At 43.8% G+C, this 20,489-nt stretch overlaps 1 protein-coding gene across 2 annotated transcripts in view; it reads left to right on the forward strand.

The window, feature by feature from the left end:
• LOC110070815 (uncharacterized) overlaps positions 1-20,489 on the forward strand; it is a 44,656-nt gene continuing 24,167 nt past the window's right edge. The window contains exons 1-3 of one of the 2 annotated variants that reach the window (XM_078387137.1): positions 1-358; positions 1,312-1,439; positions 15,843-17,227. In XM_078387137.1, coding sequence (XP_078243263.1) covers positions 16,240-17,227 — 988 coding nt within the window. In that variant the 5' untranslated portion in view covers positions 1-358; positions 1,312-1,439; positions 15,843-16,239. The remainder of the gene's footprint in view (positions 359-1,311; positions 1,440-15,842; positions 17,228-20,489) is intronic. The other variant, XM_072987542.2, reaches the window with a different exon arrangement.

The following is a 20,489-nucleotide window of genomic DNA, read 5'->3' on the forward strand; positions in this document are numbered from 1 at the left end:
GTGTCCTTTCATGGTGCCCCCCCTCTCCATCAATAAAAGATAAAGGTGGAGGGGGCTCTTCATGACCTCCCCCTCCTCTCCCCCCTCCCCGTATTGTCCCTGCAGTTTGACTCCCCTCCCACTTCCATCCTGCCAAAACATTCTCTGAGGCGGCGGAGGGGGAGGGAAACCATAGAGCGAGGCCGAGGAGAGAAGGGGGCTTTCGTCGTCGCTCTACACCGGAACCGGAAGCCACGGCAGGACAGCGGCCCCTCTCTCTCTCTCTCTCTCTCTGGTCTCCAAAGCTCGCCCTTTGCAAGGGGGAGCAGGGACGGAGATCTCCTCGCCGGTTCTCTCGCCTCCGGACCTGGAGAAGGAGGTGGGCCAAAGCGGGGGGGGGGGGGGAGAATGAATGTGTGTGTGTGTGTGTGTGTGTGTGTGTGTGGTGGCGGGGGGTGGGTGGGCTTCACCACAAATGCCCTCCCCTCCTTGCAAGCCCGCTTGCAAAACAAAAACAAAAAACCAGCCCCTTCCATCATCCTCCTCCTCCGCCTTGCACGGCCGGCCTTCCTCCTCCTCTTCCTCCTGGGTCTCCTCCTTGGAGATCTCCGGGGGGGGGGGCTGAGATGTGATGTGGGGGGTGGGAAAGCGATTCCAGATCCCAGTCCCGGGGCCGATGGGGAGGGGGGTCGCCCGAGTTCCCCCCCCCCCACGAAGCCTGGCGTTTGTGCGTGTGGTTGCATACATGCAGGCGGCAGCGGGAGGGGGGGTGTTAGTCGATCCTCCGCCCCCGCCATTTTTGCCAGAAACGTGGGGAAGTTACTTTAAAGGACGGCACGTCTCTGGGTAGAGGGGAGCAAGCTTGGGAAGGGCCGGGAGAAGGAGGAGGGGTTGCAAAGAGGGGGGGTGTTATGGGAGAAAGTGGGGTGGGGTCAGTGGGGTGGGAGGGGGCCGATCCAGACCCCCCTCCCCCTGGCCTTGGGAAGGGCTTTTTGGGGCTGCAGCTCCTACCCCTGCAGATGCTGCTCCTGCCCGGATCCCTCCACGCAGGGGGGGTGAAGACGGGGGGGGGGGGAGGTTTCCACAAGTCGGATCCCATCTCTCCAGTTCTGGCTCACCAACCTTGGCTTCCCTCCCTCGTATTTTCAGGTTGCCGATTCAAGGTGTGTTTTTCCTTCCGGCTTACATCCTTTTAAAAAAAGTTTTGTTCCCTCCGTCCCTCCCCCCCCCATTCGTGTTGCTTCTAATGCCCTGTTTGCCCTCTTTGTGGAGCGAATGTTGGTCTTGGAGGAGGATTAAACCCGGATCATCTTTTCTCCTTCCGGCTTCCAGTGTCCTTTGAGGAGGTTGACCCCATATTCACTCCAACTCAGAGGGTGGGATCCCTCTGGATCAAGTCTCGAGATCTCTGCGTGAGGACCTCCTGCTGTGAGCAATTTCTGGGAACAAGGTCTCTCCAGGTAAGGATCCCATTGTTTCTTTGGGTGGGATGGTGAAGGATGATGGTCGTTTGCCCTGCCAAGATGCCTCTCTCAACGGAAGCACCCTGAGCGCGCGTGTCGGGATCCGGGGCTCCCATGCCACCGTCAGAACAGAACCATACATTTAAGAAAGATTTTTATTTTGCTGCTGCACACGACTGGAGAGTTGAGATCTAGTGCAGATTTTTATTTTATTTTATCAAAATTGATTTTGTAAGACATACAATACAATGGTAATTCTCATTCCTCTCTTTGTTTTGTCTTCTTTTCCCAGAAAATTTTATTTATTTTATTTATTTTTATTTATTTCAGTTGCCTTTGAATTTTTGAGCGTGAGTCTTCCACACCCTGGAGAGGAGGCTGTTTTGCCTTAAGAGACCCACTCAGACTGAAACCACACGAAGGCCATAACCTCATTGGTCTCCCCTGCAGGGTTGTTGGTAGGGCAGACTCTGAGCCTTAGACCGGAGAAAATGACCCCGTGTGTCCTTCTCAAGGTGCATCAGGGCAAAGGAGAGATTCCCCCCCCCAAAAAATACCATACGGGGGTGGGGTTAGAGTGGGACAGGGGTCCCTCAATGGAAAATGGGGGCAACTGACACTAGCTTTATAGATCTCTCTTGATCTTCCCAGCTCCTCTTGGTTAGACGGCTCCATCGAGCGGAGGAGAAGACCCGACACAGAGGTCAGGCCCATCACACACACCCCTTTGACCCCTTTTCTGGCTGTCTGTCTCCCCCCCCCAGTCCCAATAGGTCTATGGCTACTCTCCATAGGTCTCTCTGCATATGCCTCTTGAGGTCCCTTGAGGCATGTCTAGCTTGTGTGTGTGTGTGTGTGTGTGTGTGTTTGTGTGTGTGTGTGTATGTCTCTCTGTGTGTGCACCTCTCTTCACCTCGGGGGCTTCTCTCCCTCTCAAGCCACTGGGGTGCAGACGGTCGTGTTTTCCTCTCTCTTCCCTCCGAGTGCTGAGCAAAAAAAGGGGGGAAGGCCTGGGGGGGGTCACTGTGTATGCGCAGCTGCGAGGGGGCGATGGGAGGGCTCACTTTGGAAGCCATTTTCTTAAGGAGAGGAAAAGAGGCTCCTCTGGGCAAACAGAGGCGCCTGAGGTGGCTCTCTTCTCTCAGGGCAGGGGTTCCATCAGGTTTTCTCTCTTAAGTGCACGCAAGGAGAGACCTGCTTTCTGCTCCTTCCCTCCCCAGGAGGAAGAGGAAGAGCTTTTTCTGTCTTCTTAAAGGCTCTGGGGCAGGCAGATGTTCAACAGGGTGGGCTGTCCCCTTTCCCTGGGTCTCCCCATTCCCTACAGAATTTATTTGTGTATCAGTTAAGCTGAGAAGAAGCACCCCTTCCTTTGCAACCCCCCTCCCCAATCCCGCTCTGGTCCTTTGCTTTTTTCCCTTTTCTTATCTCCTTTTCTCCTCTTCTTCTCCCCCCCCCCTTTTTATTTTTTAAATCATTTTTTCATTCTCCCTTTTTGTTTTCTCTTCTTCACCCTCCTGAGGGACACAGTTGACACCAAGGAAGGCACCAGGAATGCCTCCAGCCAAATTGCAAAATGTAAAATACGGAGTAGAACAAGCCTTCTCTCAGGGCCATCGGCCTTTCCAGCAGGAGGAGCCGCCACCTTGATCAAGCAAGGTTTGAGGGAGGGAGGGAGGACAGACAGAAGGAAGGAAGGAAAGAAGCAAAGAAGGAAGGAAAAGAGGAGGGAGGGAGGAAAGGAGGAAGGGAGGAAGGGAGGAAGGACAGAGTGAGAAGGAAGGAAAGAAAGAAGGAAGGGATGGAGCAGGGAGGGAGGAAACAAGGAAGGGAGGATAGACGGAGAAGGGAGGGAGGCAGGATGGGTGGGTGGAAAGAAGAAAGGAAAAGGGAGGAAAGAAGGAAGGATAGATAGTGAGGAGAGAGGGAGGGAGGGGGAAGGAAAGGGAGGAAGGAAGGAACTGATAAGGAAGGGAGAAGGGAAAAGTAGACAGGGAAAAGGAAGGGAGGGAGGGAGAGAGGAAGGGAGGGGAGAGGGAGGAAGTATGAAAAGATAGACAGGGAGAAGAGAGGGAAGGAGGGAGGGAGGAAAGAGGGAAAAGGGAGGGAGGGAGAGGAAGGATAGACAGGGAGGGGGAGGGAGAGAAGGAGGGAGGGAGGATAGACAGAAGACAGGGAGGGAGGAAGGATAGACAGGGAGAAGGGAGGGAGGATGGATAGACAGGGAGAAAGAAGTGAGGGAGGAAAGAAGGAAGGGAGGAATGAAGGAAGCAAGGCAGGAAGGATAGACAGGGCGAAGGAAGGGAGGCAGGATGGGAGGGTGGAAAGAAGAAAGGAAAGGGAGGAAAGAAGGAAGGATAGATAGTGAGAAGGGAGAGAGGGAGGATAGAAAGGGAGAAGGAAGGATGGAAGGAAGGATAGATCGACATGGAGAAGGAAGGGAGGGAGGATAGACAAGGAGAAAATGGAGGGAGGGAGGGTGCAGGATGGGAGGGAGGGAGGAAGAAAGGAAGGATAGACAGGGAGTAAGAACGGAGGCAGGATGGGGAGGAAGGACGGACAATGAGAAGGAAAAAGGGAACTTGGAAGAAGGAAAGAGGGAAGGAGGAAGGAGGATAGATGGACAAGGGAGGGAGGATGGGAGAGGAAAGGAGGGAGGGAGGATAGACAGAGAAGGGAGGGAGGAAGGGAGGAAGATAGGCTTTTGTCACAGCTTTTGTCAGCATCTCCAACTCCAGAAAAAAAAAAGATTTTGCGTGCCATTGAATATACTCCCGTTGACTTCCCTTCTTTTTGCCTTCCCTGGGACTGAGTGACCTCCCCCCCCCACAAAGTCCCAGACCTGTTTAGAAGTTTCAAACTAGAGGCTGTGTCTTGAAATATATAGGCAGCAATTTCCTAAAGTTGTCACAGTGGAAGGAGACGGAGTGAAAATCCTCTCCCTCTAAGCACACTGCGAGGAAACCAAAACTGACTTTGGGAAAGTTTTATAGATGCATAGAAAGATGAAGCTAGAAGGAACTTCTAAGGCCATGGTTTCATGTGGCCCAACCACCTCACTAGCTCTGGAGCAACCTTGTCCTCTGCTCTTCCACAGTAGTGTATCTACCAGGTGATTGTCAAGGTTTTTCTTGAATGCCTCCTGTGTTGGATCCCTCCCCACTTCCTGAGGTAACGGGTTCCACTGTTGTACTGCTCTAACAGGAAGTTTTTTCTGGTATTCAACCGAAATCTGGCGTCCTGCCACTTGAGCCCATTGTTGCATGTCCTGCACTCTGGCGAGAATTGAGAACAGATCTTGCCCCGACTATGAGTCGTCAGAGGGCGGGCCCTTATTATCTGCACCTGTGGGGGGAATATGCCATCTCTAGTACCCCCATCTCTAGTCAGGAATATTACCCTTTTCAATTTCAGCACTTAAATTTTTTTGCCACTGAAGTATGCAGAGGGTTCCGAAGGTCCAAAATTCACAATTCTTTGACAGAACCCTGGAAAATGCCATTGGTTTATTCCACAAAGGAGTGCATCAGTAACAACCTGAACAAAACAAAAATAGACAAGAATCTGTGGCTCCGTAAAGTGAACTTTTGTGGACACATTCGCTTTGTTTGGCATATGGAAACAGAATGAAAAGCTGAATGAAATATTTATGATGTTGTTGTTTAGTTGTTACATCGTGTCCGACTCTTTGTGACCCCATGGACCAGAGCACGCCAGGCCCTCCTGTCTTCCACTGCCTCCTGGAGTTGGGTCAAATTCATGTTGGTTGCTTCGGTGACACTGTCCAGCCATCTTGTCCTCTGTCGTCCCCTTCTCCTCCTGCCTTCACACTTTCCCAACATCAGAGTCTTTTCCAGGGAGTCCTCTCTTCTCATGAGATGGCCAAAGTATTGGAGCCTCAGCTTCAGGACCTGTTCTTCCAATAAGCACTCACTGCCTCCATATCGTCCCCTTCTATTTGCCAGGAGATGATGGGGCCAGTGGCCATGATCTTAGTTTTTTTGGTGTTGAGCTTCAGACCATTTTGTGTGCTCTCCTCTTTCACCCTCATTAAGAGGTTCATTAATTCCTCCTCACTTTCTGCCATCAGAGTGGTATCATCTGCATTTTGGAGGTTATTCAATTCAATCTTTATGTGCAGTCTCCAACCCATTAAAATACATACATATAATATTTAAAATAAGTAGAAGCAATTAAAACATTTCAAGACAACTAAAACAGTATAAATTGGTAAAATAGATTACCCATATGTTGTTTTCTTATATTAATATTATATACAATCAATCAATCTTTATTTCATGGTCTCCGACCCATTAAAATACATACATGTAATATTTAAAATAAATGGAAGCAATTAAAACATTTCAAAACAGCTAAAACAGTATAAATTAGTAAAATAGATTACCCATACAATGTTTTTTTTAAAAAATGACTTTAGGTAGAGGTCAAGATTGTTTTTTGTATTCTTTGGGCAGAGATGAGTAATTTGGCCACTGATTCGGTTGTTATCTTGTTTGTCTCACTTAATAAATATTTTGTATGCCAGATCAGAATCCTACCTGGGAAGATATTCATTATGGGCTTAAGGAATTTAATACAGTGGTACCTTGCTTAACAACGTTAATTCATTCCAGCGAAATCGCTGTAGAGCGAAAACGTCATAAAGCGAAATAAAAAAGCCCACTGAAACACATTGAAAACCGTTCAATGCATTCCAATGGGCTGAAAAACACCGTACAGCGAAAATCCTCCATAGGGGCGGCCATTTTCAGTGCCTGTAGAGTGAGGAATCCATCCAAACGCACAGCGGGGAGCCATTTTGAGCACCCGGTGGCCATTTTGAAAACCTGATGGTCAGCTGTTTTAATCGTCATAATGCGAAGAATCGGTTCCCGAATTTCTCTATACTTACAAGGGCACAATCTTTTTTCATAAGGGGTGCCATAATATCGCCCATCTAAGATTGCGGATTGCAGACAGTGAAATCGGGGTCTTGAGAATACATGCCTGTATTTTGGGGTAATCAAGTTCTCTAAATACCTTGCACTTTGGGAGAAATTACCGTTTAGGCCAAGGTGCAAGATGGAGCATGTTTTGCGAGCTATTGAAATAGAATACTGAAAGTCAATGTCCCTGATCCGCTTTTCTAAAATAGAGTTGTCTGCCTTGGCATAAAGAAGGGCCAAAGAGAGTCCTAATAGATGCAGTTTATCTGGAAGAGTTTTGAGCCATGAGCTTTTATGGACATCTTTCTGTAAAAGGTTAAGATATCCCATGGAGGGATCAGCATGTATTGCCTTGTTCCAATATCTAAAAGCAAAGAGCCAAGCACTACATTCTAGTGATGTTAGACCAGTCTCTAATTGTAAGGCAGCTGCAGGGACGCATCTTGGCATTTTCCCAGAATGGATTTTAGAAAAATTGAAAGTACATTCTCTATACTTGTGTGAAATCCTAGGATCCATGTTGGTATACCATGTAACAGTTGGGGCAGAAGCTTGAGCTTAAAAACTTGAATAACAGCTGGTATAAATTGTCCCCCCCCTTAATAAAGAAAAAACCGCAAGATAGCTTTCTGTATGTTCTGGGGTGCTTGGATTATGGGCCGTCTGTGGGCAGCCCAGGAAAGTTTATGGTGGAATGTAATACCTTGATATTTTAGCTGTTTTACTTGCTCAACGCAGGAACTATTAATTGTCTAATTTCTAGGTGTTACAGATTGAGCGAAAACCATAATTTTGGTTTTAACAAAGTTTATAACCAATTGGTTGTTGTTACAATAGTCCATAAATGTACAGATCAGCCATTTAAGCCCTGTTTTTGATAGGGACAGAAGAACCGCATCATCTGCATAAAGCAGTAGGGGGCATTTGGTATCTGCCAATTTAGGAGGATGGAAGTCTGTTCCAAGACACAAACCAAGCAGATCATTTAAATACAGGTTAAATAATGTGGGGGCTAAAATAAAGCCCTGTCAAACCCCTTTATTGACCTGAATAGGTTTTGTCAGGTTTCCTTCTGTATTACACCTAACACGGAGTGTGGTGCCCTGATAGAGACATTTAAGGTTTCTCAGGAGGTAGATAAGGTGGTCAGGTACTCCCATTTCTTTAAGAACTTGCCATAGTTTGTTGTGGTCCACACAGTCAACGGCTTTTGCATAGTCAATGAAAGAGAAGTAGCTGTTTTTCTGGAACTCTCTGGCTTTCTCCATAATCCAGCGCATATTAGCAATTTGGTCTCTAGTTCCTCTGCCCCTTTGAAATTGAGCTTGTACTTCTGGGAGTTCTCGGTCCACATACTGCTGAAGCCTGCCTTGTAGGATTTTGAGCATAACCTTGCTAGCATGTGAAATGAGTGCAATTGTACAGTAGCTGGAGCATTCTTTGGCACTTCCCTTCTTTGGGATTGGGATGTAGACTGATCTTTTCCAGTCCTCTGGCCACTGCTGAATTTTCCAAACTTGCTGTCATATTGCGTGTAGCACCTTAACAGCATCATCATTTAAGATTTTAAATAGTTCAGCTGGAATGTCATTGTGACGGCTGCGATGACATCACCTGCCTATCATGGTTATGCTGGAACCCATCTGCCTATAGCAGAGCAGGAGGTGGGACTCCAGGAGGTGGAGCTGTGTATATAAGGGGGGGGAGTGAATGATGTGAGTCAGTTTTTGACAGTTAAGAGTTATGGAGAGTTAGAGTGAGAGTTGAGTTAGGGCATGAAGTACTGAGCTAGTTAAGGTCTGAGAGAGAGTGTGTATGAGGGGATACTTTATTATTACTGATTGCCTTTTTATTTTAGTTGATAAAGTGATTTACCATTCCTTCTGTTGTTATCAATAAAATACAAGTTTTTATTTTTATGATTTTTAAAATCATACATTTGTCTGAAGAGTCTTATGAAGGAGTGGTTGGTGGCAGCGTAAATAAAGTGTGAATGAGAGAGTGTCCTGACCATTGTGACGTGAAAGAGGGACGTCACAGTCATCACCTCCATTAGCCTTGTTGTTAGCCATGCTTTCTAAGGCCCACTTGATTTCAGTCTCCAGGATGTCTGGTTCAAGGTCAGCAGTTACACTATCTGAGTTGTCCGGGACACCCAGATCTTTCTGGTATAATTCCTCTGTGTATTCTTGCCACCTCTTCTTCATGTCTTCTGCTTCTGTGAGTTCCCTCCCATTTTTGTCCTTTATCATGTCCATCTATGCACAAAATGTTCCTTTAATGTCTCCAGTTTTCTTGAACAGATCTCTGGTTTTCCCCTTTCTATTATTTTCCTTAAAGAGGCCCTCTTGTCTCTCCTGGCTATTCTTTGGAAGTCTGCATTCAGTTTTCTGTAACTTTCCCTGTCTCCCTTGCATTTTGTTTTCCCTTCTCTGCTATTTGGAAGGTCTCATTGAAGAGCCACTTTGCTTTCTTGCATTTCCTTTGGGACGGTTTTTGTTGCTGCCTCCTGTACAATGTTACGGGCCTCCATCCATAGTTCTTCAGGCACACTGTCCACCAAGTCTAGTTCCTTAAATCTGTTCTTCACTTCCACTGTGTATTCATAAGGGATTTGGTTTAGTTTATACCTGACCAGTCCAGTGGTTTTACCTACTCTCTTTAGTTTAAGCTTAAGTTTTGTTATAAGAAGCTGATGATCAGAGCCACAATCAGCTCCAGGTCTTGTTTTTGCTGACTGTGTAGAGCTTCTCCATCTTTGGCTGCAGAGAACGTAATCAAACAGAATTGGTCAATTTCAGTCTCTTCAGCATCGGTGGTTGGTGGAATACTGTGGAATACTTGGAATACTGTGATGTTGAAAGGTCTGCCTTGGATTCGTATTGAAATCATTCTACTAATTTATTTAGTATAAATTATACTCAGTATATACTTATACGTAATATATACTTATATATTTATTATACATTATATTTATTTTATATCTAATATAAATATTTATAGTCGCTTAGTCATGTCCGACTCTTCGTGACCCCATGGACCAGAGCACGCCAGGCCCTCGTATCTTCCACTCCTTCCCGGAGTTGTGTCAGATTCATGTTGGTTGCTTCGGTGACACTGTCCAACCATCTCATCCTCTGTCGTCCCCTTCTCCTCTTGCCTTCACACTTTCCCAATGTTAAGGTCTTTTCCAGGGAGTCCTCTCTTCTCATGAGATCGCCAAAGTATTGGAGCCTCAGCTTCAGGATCTGTCCTTCCAGTGAGCACTCAGGGTTGATTTCCTTTAGAATTGATAGGTTTGTTCTCCTTGCAGTCCAGGGGACTAAATATTTATACTAAGCATTAATTGGTTCTTGGATGTACAGTATGTTACATATACGTGCAGTGATTTGTGGCTCCTGGTGTTTTAGGGCTCTGCTGTAAAAATTTATCAGAAGACATAAATCAGACACCAGGCCTGGGCAAAGATGGGAGGGGGGCAATGTGGGTGTTTGGGAATTCACTTAAAATTTTTAAAAAGAGAAACATATAAAAAGAGAAAAAAGAAAAAAAAGAAAGTCAAATATAAAGGTGAAAGAAGATGCCAGAGGAATTACATATTTTAATTTAGGGAATAACTGACAGTTTTTAACCTTTGAGCCTTGTGATGAGAGATAGAAAATTTGGTAATGACTTAAGAAACCTCAGCCTATGATCATGTCCATCCGCATGTCCGTCATGCATAGAAATTTTACCTTAGCTCTTATCTCCTCCTTCGCCTGCATTTCCTGCTGCTGCCTGATCGCCTCCTCGAGCGCTACGGCCGGGGCTCAGCTCAAGGTCATGCCACCACCTTGTCCCCTGCCTGAAGGGAGCCCATGAGTAGCACTAGAGGAGGGAATCGGGCGGCGATAGCAGCAGCAGGAAGCAGAGGCCGCCCCTCGGCATGAATCATGGCGGCCCATTGACTGCAACTCCAGTGGCGCAGGAAGCCCGGGCAAAGGCCCTGCCTATATTTGGGGAGCAGAAAAGGCGTCTCTTTGGTGGCCCTCTGGAGGGCCAGAGGATGGCTGCTGATTTGGGCACTCGGGCTCAAAAGGGTCAAAAATGGGGAGGTATTATACATGGGGGGGAATGTTATACATGGAAAAATATGCTAATACTTCAAGAATTTACAAAACAAATTATGACTTTTGTCCGGCAAAGGAAAAAACCTAGAATAAAAATCAAGACCCAAAACAAAGAACAGGCTTTGGACTTCCAGATTGGCTTTTATATTATAAAGTCTGTACTCTAGTTTGGATAAAGGATTGGATAGTTTTAGAAAATGACATAATACTAAAACTAGAAGGACATGATTCAAACCTAGGATGGTACACCTTCCTATGATATCAAAAAGCACAGGACAATAAGCAATTTAAGAATCGTCTGAAAAGGAAAGTTTTGAACTGGGCATGGACTAAGATCTGGGAAGAAAATTACCAAAATGTTCCTGTATGGGTCTCAGCAATGAAAACATTCACACAACCACCATTAATGGAAAAGAAGAAACTCGTCAGACATAGAGATTTATTAAAAGAGGTCTTAAGTACTGTATCAAATCAAGGAAAGAACTAGAAGATCAAAGTATAGTATTGATTGGTGGACAAAAATACAAATAAATTCAAGATATATAAGAGAGAAAACAATAGGCTTTTGTAAGGAACAGACACTATTAGATAAGGTACTTCTGAATGTAAAGGAAAAACTGATCAAAATATAGAATTATCTACTAGAATTAAACATGCAAGATAGTTAAAGAATAGTATGATAAAATGGGCGCAAAATATGCCAGAATATTAACTTAAAGTCATGGTCGCAAACATGGGTTAGATAACATAAAGTTAACAAAAGCAATTACAGTCAAACCTCAACCTACGAACTTAATCCATTCCGGAAGGGTGTTCATGGGTCGAAACGTTCGTAGGTCGAAGCACTGCTTCCCATAGGAATGCACTGAAAACCAATTAATCCATTCCTTCCAAAGAAACGGAAGGCACTGAGGATTTAAGAAGGGGGGAAACCTCCAACAACAAACAGTAAAACAACCTTCCTTGTTGAGGCTTTAAGGAAAACTTCCAACAACAAACAGTAAACTCAGCTGCCTTGCTGAGGCATTAACTGGAAAAAAAGCCAACAACAAAACAGCACAGAAACATATCTGCCCTAGCCAAAACCCACCCAGAAGATTTTTAAAAGAAGAAAACAGCAGCTTACCTCCCTGCAGACAGACACACAGGCGCACTTGGAAAGCAGGAGCTCTCTCAACTGCAACACACCCTATAATGACCGACAGAGCTACAGCACAAAGAAGCACCCTTGGCGCCACCTATAGTTAGAAAGTTTATTTTATTTATTTTATTTTATTTATTTAAAGTTTAATTGCCTGCCTTTTTCCCCTGCCTGTTTCTGTTCTTATCTTGAAGCTCCATGCGTGAGTCAAAGCAATATTTTTCTATCAGAGCGGTTTGTAAGTCGAAATGTTCGCAAGTAGGGACGTTCGTAAGTTGAGGTTTGACTGTAATTATGAAGAAAATATGTGCAAGATGTTCTATAGATGATATATAAAACCAGAAAAATTATCAAAAATATATTGAAGTACCTCTAACAAATGTTGGAAATGCAAATTAAAAGAAGGTAGTTTTTAATCATATGTGGTCGACTTGTAAGGAAGATAAGAGCTTTTGAAAACTAGTCTATGAGTTTTTACAAAAAAATGTTATCCTCTAGAATTCCATATGAAACTGAACTGTTTTTAAGAAAAAAAGATTTTGATCATACATGTAACTACAGCAGCAAGAATTTCCAAATGGTGGAAAAAAGAGGAGACTCCAGCAATCCAGGAGTTAATAGAGTATCCCCCCCGAAACAGGAGAGATGGATATTTTAACTGTATTATTAAAAAACAAAGAAATTGTTGAGGCTAGAAAAAAGTGGGAACCGTTGTATAATTGGATAAGAACATAAGGTATGTGTCACGTTCCCACGTGGCCCTTGATTGTTTCACCAAACTAAGAGCTCACGCTACGTGTCGTTCAGCTGCCACCAGTTGATTACATCAACATTGTTTATCATTAATGATAGAGGTCCAGGCAATGTGTCATTTTTAAAAGAACCAAATAGAAATGGTTTATTGGTACAGATAATGGCAGTACAAGCAATGCCATTAACTCTTAACAAAATTATTTTCCACTCTCAACTGTCTCTTTCTTGCCCAAACTCCAAATCATTAAAACTCCCAATCTTGCCCTCCTGCAGAGACTCTCATACCTCATGACCCCGCCTCCCCAGCACTCTCATTGGTCCATGCAAATAGCACATTAATGTTCATGACCTGGGCGGATACCACATTCCTCCCCCCTTAATAAGTTTGTTTTCGGAAGGGAAACGTAATGGTTTGCCCTCATAAACAAATGAAGGTTTATGGAAAGATACAAATGCTAACCTTTTACATTCCTAAGAATCCATTACTTATGGTTGTTGTAGGTTTTTCGGACTCTTTGGCCGTGTTCTGAAGGTTGTTCTTCCTAATGTTTTGCCAGTCTCTGTGGCCGGTATCTTCAGAGGACAGGAGTCAGAACTCTGTGCTCCGGTGCAGTTTTGTGGGTTAGTTAAGTATTTATAGCTGTGTGATCAGTCTTTTGTGTGCATAAATTACTTGCATTACTAAGGATTACATTACTTTTACATTAATAAAGATATATTAACCTCTTACAATATTTACAGAACGGTTGCTTACATTACTAAGGATTCATTACTGTATTTTTCCATGTATAAGACTATACTTTTGTCTAAAATCTTTAGACTAAAAATGAGGGTCATCTTATACATGGAAGTAAGCTGTGGAGAGAGAAAACAAAGTAATCCTGCAGTGCTTTGATCCCTTTCCCCCTACACTTGCTAAGCCCCACTTAGATTTCTTAATTTTGGATTAGAAAAGTGGGGGCATTTTATACACGGGGTGTCTTATACACAGAAAAATACAGTACTTGCATTAATAATGATTACATTACATTATTCTCACATTAATAAGGATACTTACTGTTATTTTTACCATCACTATACATACCTCTTAGTTTATTAATATCCAAGCAAATTTAGCACCTTAAGCATATTCCATAACTATTACACAAACAGAACAGTTAATACAATATTACAAAATTTCTCCACTCATTTCTCCAGAACGCAGACATAGCTGTTCTGGAAGAGTTGAAGAAACTGCCTTCCCTTTTCACAGTTGAGAAAATGAAGCTACGAATCAAAAAGAAAACAGGCTTCACCCAAAAGCGGTGAACTGAGGACATTCAGTGGACGTCAGAGTGCCAGGTAGCCTTCAGTTGTCTGAAGAGGACACTGACTTCAGGACTTGTCCTTATTGCACCAGACTTTGACCATGAGTTCATCATCTACACAGATACGTCGAACACAGATGTGCTCAGAACAAATCTTCTCCCCCACATGTACAACTTCAGCTTTTGCAGTGTCTATACGATAGCTAGACACTCTTTCTTGATGGTGGGTGAATGTTTCTCACCAGGTTGGAGTTTCTTCCTGATGTAAGTCACTGGATGTAGATCCCTGCTGATGTCTGCTTGGCACAGCATGGCTCCCTGTCCCACATTCGGCGCATCTGTGTAGATGATGAACTCATGGTCATGGTTTTGCTGACTGCATAGAGCTTCTCCATCTTTGGCTGCAGAGAATATAATGAAAATTAATCTGATTTCAGTATTGCCCATCTGAGTGTTTGTGATGACCAGCTTGTTCTCTTGACAAAACTCTATTAGCCTTTGCCCTGCTTTGTTTTGAACTCCAAGGCCAAACTTACCTGTTGTTCTGGGTTTTTCGAGCTCTTTGGCCATGTTCTGAAGGTTGTTCTTCCTGATGTATCGCCAGTCTTTGTGGCCGGCATCTTCAGAGGATTGGAGTAGGAACTCTGTCCATGCTCTGTTGCTCTTGGTTGGATAGTTGAGTATAGTTGTGGGAACAGCTTTTGTCCTTTTCAGGAGATAGGGTGATCAGCATGTTTTTGTGTGGATGTATTGTTGTGATAAGGGGGGGGGGGAGTGATTAACTGTCATTGTGGTTGATTGGTGTCTTTAGCTGGTCTTCTTTGAGCAATGATCCCTGGTCTTTGTGGCTGGGTAGAGTTTGTTGACCTTCTGCAGGCTGTATTTTCCAGTGCTGGAAGCCAGGCCTTGTTCAGTTTTAGACTTTCCATAGAAACAAGTTTGTTTTTGCTCAAGCATAGCATGAAGAACATGTTCAAAGGATTACCATAATTAAATACAACTAATTTCCATTACTTACATTCTCTTTCCTTCAAGCTGCATAAACAAATAATCAAGTTCACTCACTCTCCATCATCATGGATCTTGAACTTCTCTCCCACATGACTCATCATCCATTTTTTACATTACTCGGACCGCCTTCCTGACCATAAACCAATCAATTCAAAGAGGCGTAACTGTCCATTCCGCCCACAATTCTTATGAAGATGCAAGTGGTTTATCTCCATTCCAATTAGAAAATAATTTGTTGGGCCTTCATGCTCTCTGTGCCTCGTCCTTCTACGCTTATTGGGATTCACACTGTGTTAGGCTAGGTGTAAATTAAGGAAAACTATCTCTCTGCCTTTCATTTTTAAAGCCTAACAGACTCCATTTTCCTTCTTCATTGGCTACCATTCCCACTCTCCTTTAATCTTTGACTACAAGTCCCACTCTTCTTCAGTCTCATGACTGTGTGTGGACTGAAGATTCTAAGTTTTAGATGCTTGAAACATCAACACAGCCTTGATGCTGGCCCTGGCACAATGCCATTGCATGAAAAAAGGCTCAGGGTAAAGAAAGCCAAAAAAGGTCTGGACCAAAATGGAAATCAGTGAACATACAGGAAACATTGGAATACAGTGGTGCCTCGCATTACGATGTTAATTTGTTCCAGCGAAATCTCTGTAAAATGAAAATGTTGTAATGCGATTTTAAAAAGCCAGTAGAAATGCATTAAAACCCGATTAATGCATTCCTAGGGGCTTGAAACTCACTGTCCAGCGAAGATCCTCCATAGCGAGGCCATTTTCGATCATTGCAAAGCGAAATTCCCCCATAGGGAACATCATTTTGCGATCGCTTTTGCGATTGCAAAAACATCATCATCTAGCGATTTCATTGTCAAACGGAGCACCCGTTAAGTGAGGCACCACTGTACATAGGTGAAACTCCTGTGGCTTAGAGTGGTACATAAGACTAGGACAGGCTCATTGACTGAATTGGGATTTATAATAATAATCATGGACCCACAACGATCTTTCCTCTCTCTTTCTGGGGGCTTGGTGTAGCTATAAGGTTCCTTCCTTTCTCATGACAGTCTTAGACAATCCCAGTGAGATTGCCTTCTGTGCTGCCCTCCTCTTCTCTCTCTCATTTCTTTTCATCAGGTAACAAACAGAAGAATCAGAATTCTACAGATCCATTTCTTCTGCCAATGAAAAGAACCACATGTGAAGGAGGAAAAAGGAAGAAGGGAAGACCACCAGGGATAGGAGAAAATATATTGAAAGTTTCTCATGGTGTACTAGTCCGTCTTGGGGGGGGTAGCAAAAACAGGAATATGAACATTTCTTATTGGTAGAAATATGTACCTCCAATTTGAACAAAAATAGCAGAGTCCACTTGCAGGTGAAACCTAATCAATGTATGGAGCGTGCAAAGAGTGTAGTCAAATATAATAATTATGTTTCATGTGGAAAACCCCTGAGAGGTATAAAGGCCTGTGATGTGGAGAAAAGTTTAACCAAAGCCAAATTTGGTTAACTTGAAAGAACTCACAAAAGGATGAAAACACATAAATGCATGGAATGTGGAAAAAGCTTCAGTATGACGAGTGCCCTAAGTAGACATAAAAAAACTCACACAGGGGAGAAACCCTATAAATGCATGGAATGTGGAAAGAACTTCCGTCGCAGCAGTCACCTAAGTGCACATCAAACAACTCACACCGGGGAAAAACCGTATGAATGCATGGAATGTGGAAAGACCTTCAGCAACAGCAGTAGCCTATGTGGGCATAGAAGAACTCACACAGGGGAGAAACCGTATCAATGCATGGACTGCGGAAAGAGCTTCAGTCGCAGCAGTCACCTAAGTGCACATCAGAGAACTCACACTGGGGAAAAACCGTATGAATGCATGGAATGTGGAAAGAGCTTCATCAGTAACGGTAACCTTGGTTTGCATCAAAGAATTCACACTGGAGAAAAACCATATAAATGTATGGAATGTGCTGAATGCTTCCGTCACAGGAGTCACCTTAAGTCACATGAAAGAACTCACACAGGGGAGAAACCCTATAAATGCATGGAATGTGGAACGTGCTTCAGTCAGAGCAATCACCTAAGTTCACATCAAAGAACGCACACAGGGGAGAAGCCATACCATTGCACGGAATGTGGAAAGAGCTTCAGTGAGAGCAGTAGCCTTAGTTCACATCAAAGAATCCACACAGGGGAGAAACCATATCAGTGTATGAAATGTGGAAGGAACTTCACTGAGAGCAGTAGCCTTCGTGTACATCAAAGAACTCACACTGGGGAGAAACCACATGAATGCATGGAATGCGGAAAGAGTTTCAGTCACAGTGGTAGCTTTAGTTCACATCAAAGAACTCACACAGGGGAGAAACCGTATAAATGCATGGAGTGTGGGAAGAGCTTCCGTTACAGCAATAACCTCAGTTCTCATCAAAGAATTCATACTGGGGAGAAACCCTATAAATGTTTGGAGTGTGGGAAGAGCTTCAGGCAGAGCAGTAGCCTTCATTCACATCAAAGAACTCACACAGAGAGAGATGTCATATAAATGTGTGGTGTGTAGAAAAAAATGTCACCAAGAGGACTGGCCTCACTCTACCTGATAGTGCACCCCTATAAACATAACCAAACAAAGTAAATGGAATATAGAAAGAGCTTCAGTAGTAGTGGAGTACTTATTAAGCAACAAAGTTAATTCTCATAAATGGAAAGTGCTCATGTTTAAATATAAGGATTCTGGAAAAGCGTTCAGTTAAGGGAAAACATATTTGATATCTAAAGAATATCTGAGTGGATGTCTGGGTTTTGGGCAAACATTTCCTGAAGAACTATGATGTTTTTGTTCCCTTCCCTATTTAAGTTGAAGCCAAACTGCTATCCTAGATGGGCAAAGTTAAATCTTTTTTTTTTTTTTTTTTTTTTTGGGATAGCTGCCCTTTTCTGGTGCAGGCTTTTGAAAATGATCTCCAGTGGGTGAAAGGTTTGACCACTGATCACTGGAGGTTATCCACAGGTGAAATTAATCATTGGATTTATTAAAATCATAGCAGATAAACATTGAATGAAATCCACAATGTTGACAATATAAAAGAAATCAATGGAAAATCCATGAATTTCTGACAGTTGAAGCTCATGAAGCTCACCATGGTTTAGCTGCTTGGTCTAAAGATTGAGAAAGAAAGACATAAAGCTACTTTTTCCAAGGAACAGGTTCTTGAAGACATGGGAATGTGCAGAAGAATTGATCCAGAAGAATCCAGATGAGAAAATCAGAAGATAAAATGTAAAATAGTGAAGCCACTTGTGTGTGTGTGTGTGTGTGTGTGTGTGTGTGTGTGTGTGTGTGTGTGTGTGTGTGTGTGTGTGTGTGTGTGTGTGTGTGTGTGTGTGTGTGTGTGTGTGTGTGTGTGTGTAAGACAATAAGGGAGGGGTAGGATTTTGCAGAAGATGTAGTTCGCCCATTCTATGAACTGAAACTTTTCTCAAAACCTAGGCGAAAGAACATTTGAAGAAATGTCCAAATCTACAAAAGTCAAAATCTAGAAAAGTAAACATAAGAAAAGGATGTGAGTGTGGCGTTCCCTTCTCGAAAGATGTAATCGTGTTTTTGTTCCTCTGCTGTTGCTGTTTTTGTTGTTGCTAAGGGCTGTCAAGTTGGAACTGACTCATAAGAGAGCTTTCCAGATAGGCGAGGAGCTTAAGGAGTGTTTTTACCAGTTCAACTCCCCCGGTCAGTTTCCACAGCTGAGGAAGGATTCAAACCTTGTTCTCCAGTGTCCTAGTCCATCACTTTATTCACAACACCATGGGTATCCTGTTTTCCTCTGACCTCTCTTTTATTTCCCCTACTTTGTGGTGTCACGAAGAGTCGGACACGATTTAACGACTAAACAACAACAACCTTCCAATTGTCTTCTTTCCCTTCACCTCTAAAATACAGTTTTGTGTTGGTAGAGAAAGTTCATTGCATTGCTTTTATTTATTTCCATAAAGTAAAATCACCCCTCTGTCCTGCAGCACATGATGCGACCATCATAGAATCATAAAGTTGGAAGGGGCCTTACAAGGCCATCAAGTCCAACCCCTTGCTCTGGGCAGGAATACAAATCAAAAGATATCTGCCAGGTGGTTGTCTAAGTTTTTCTTAAATACCTCCAGTGTTGGAGTGCTTGTTACCTCCCGAGGTAACTGGTTCCACCGTCATACTTCTCTAACAGTTGGATGATTTTTCTGATACTCAACTGAAATTTGGCTTCCTGTGACTTGAGCCCATTGTTGTGTGTCCTGCACTTTGCGGTGATTGAGAACAGATTCGGCCCATTGTGCAGTACAGTGGTGCCTCGCATTATGATGTTAATTCGTTCCAGTGAAATTGCTGTAAAACGAAAACGTAATGCGATTTTTAAAAGCCCATAGAAATGCATTAAAACCCGATTAATGTGTTCCTAAGGGCTTGAAACTCACCGTCCAGTGAAGATCCTCCATAGCACGGCCATTTTCGCTGCCTGTGCAGCGAGGAATCAGTCCCAGAAAACAGTGGCCGGCCATTTTGTTTACCCGGCGGCCATTTTGAAACCGACGATCAGCTGGCCGAAAATCATCGCTTTGCGATGATCGGTTCCCGAAGCAGGGAACCGATCATCGCAAAGCAAAATTCCCTCATAGGGAACATTGTTTCGCAATCGCTTTTGCGATTGCAAAAACATTGATGTCTAGCGATTTTGTCGTCAAACGGAGCGCCCGTTAAGTGAGGCACCACTGTATATGAAATAAAGCAAAAGCTTCCTCAGTGCCATTCCATAGACAGGCTATTTCTATGGCTGGTAATCCAGTCCATCAGCTATATATCGGTAGGCCAGTTCAGCCCATACATCTACAAGTCTTTTGTCTTGTGCACCCTTGTATCATAATCTGTCTGATTAACAGATTGTACTGACGGAATGAACTAGTTTAAAAAAGAAGAAATAGACAATATGTATGAAAATCTGTTTTAGTCCTATGAAAAAATAGATACTAGAACAGGAGCCCCCTGTGACTGGAGTCGTTGTCTTTAAATCCTTGAAAATCAATTGGACTGGGTCGAGTGTAAAATTTCTGTACTCTATTCCTGTACTGAGCAGATGTTTGGACCTGATGGCCTTATAAACCCCTTCAAACTGGCAGCATATATTCATGGGGGTTTTATGCCTAGGCAGTCCATGTGCCCCACCGTGCAACTACTGGTGCACCATTTGCCTCTACAACAAACCACACAATTCCATGCCAACCTCACAATAAAGTGCATATGGACCAAATGACTGAATTTGCAACTGCTTCCTGGAGATGATTTTTCCGCTCAGCACCCATTTCGCAGGAGCTGGTGCAACTCCAAGCTTTGCTGGTGTCGCTGCGCAACAGGATTTGGACCGGAAAATGGATGAACCACATCCTGCAGTGATAGGGAGACATCGATTTGAAGGAATATGCAAAAACAGAAATAAAACATTTAGCTGGGAGGTGGGGGACAAGATGGAAAAGACGCGCACATCCTGTATTCAAATTGTGCCATTGCTTTTGCCTCCCCAGTGGAAGTATCCTGTCACTCCCACAATCCTCCTTCCCTCCTCTCCAAGATTATTAAGGGGTCCATGGAAAGAATATATCTGGGGTGGGTGATGTTACCCAATTTAGGCCAGGACGGTCCCCGGCAGAAGAGCAAGAAAAGGAGACGATCATGCTGCAACACAATTTTATTGATGCCAAGGGAATGCATTCCATTCTCCAGACGCTTTTGGA

Source organism: Pogona vitticeps, chromosome 2, assembly GCF_051106095.1.
Source record: "Pogona vitticeps strain Pit_001003342236 chromosome 2, PviZW2.1, whole genome shotgun sequence".
Lineage (NCBI taxonomy): Eukaryota > Metazoa > Chordata > Lepidosauria > Squamata > Agamidae > Pogona > Pogona vitticeps.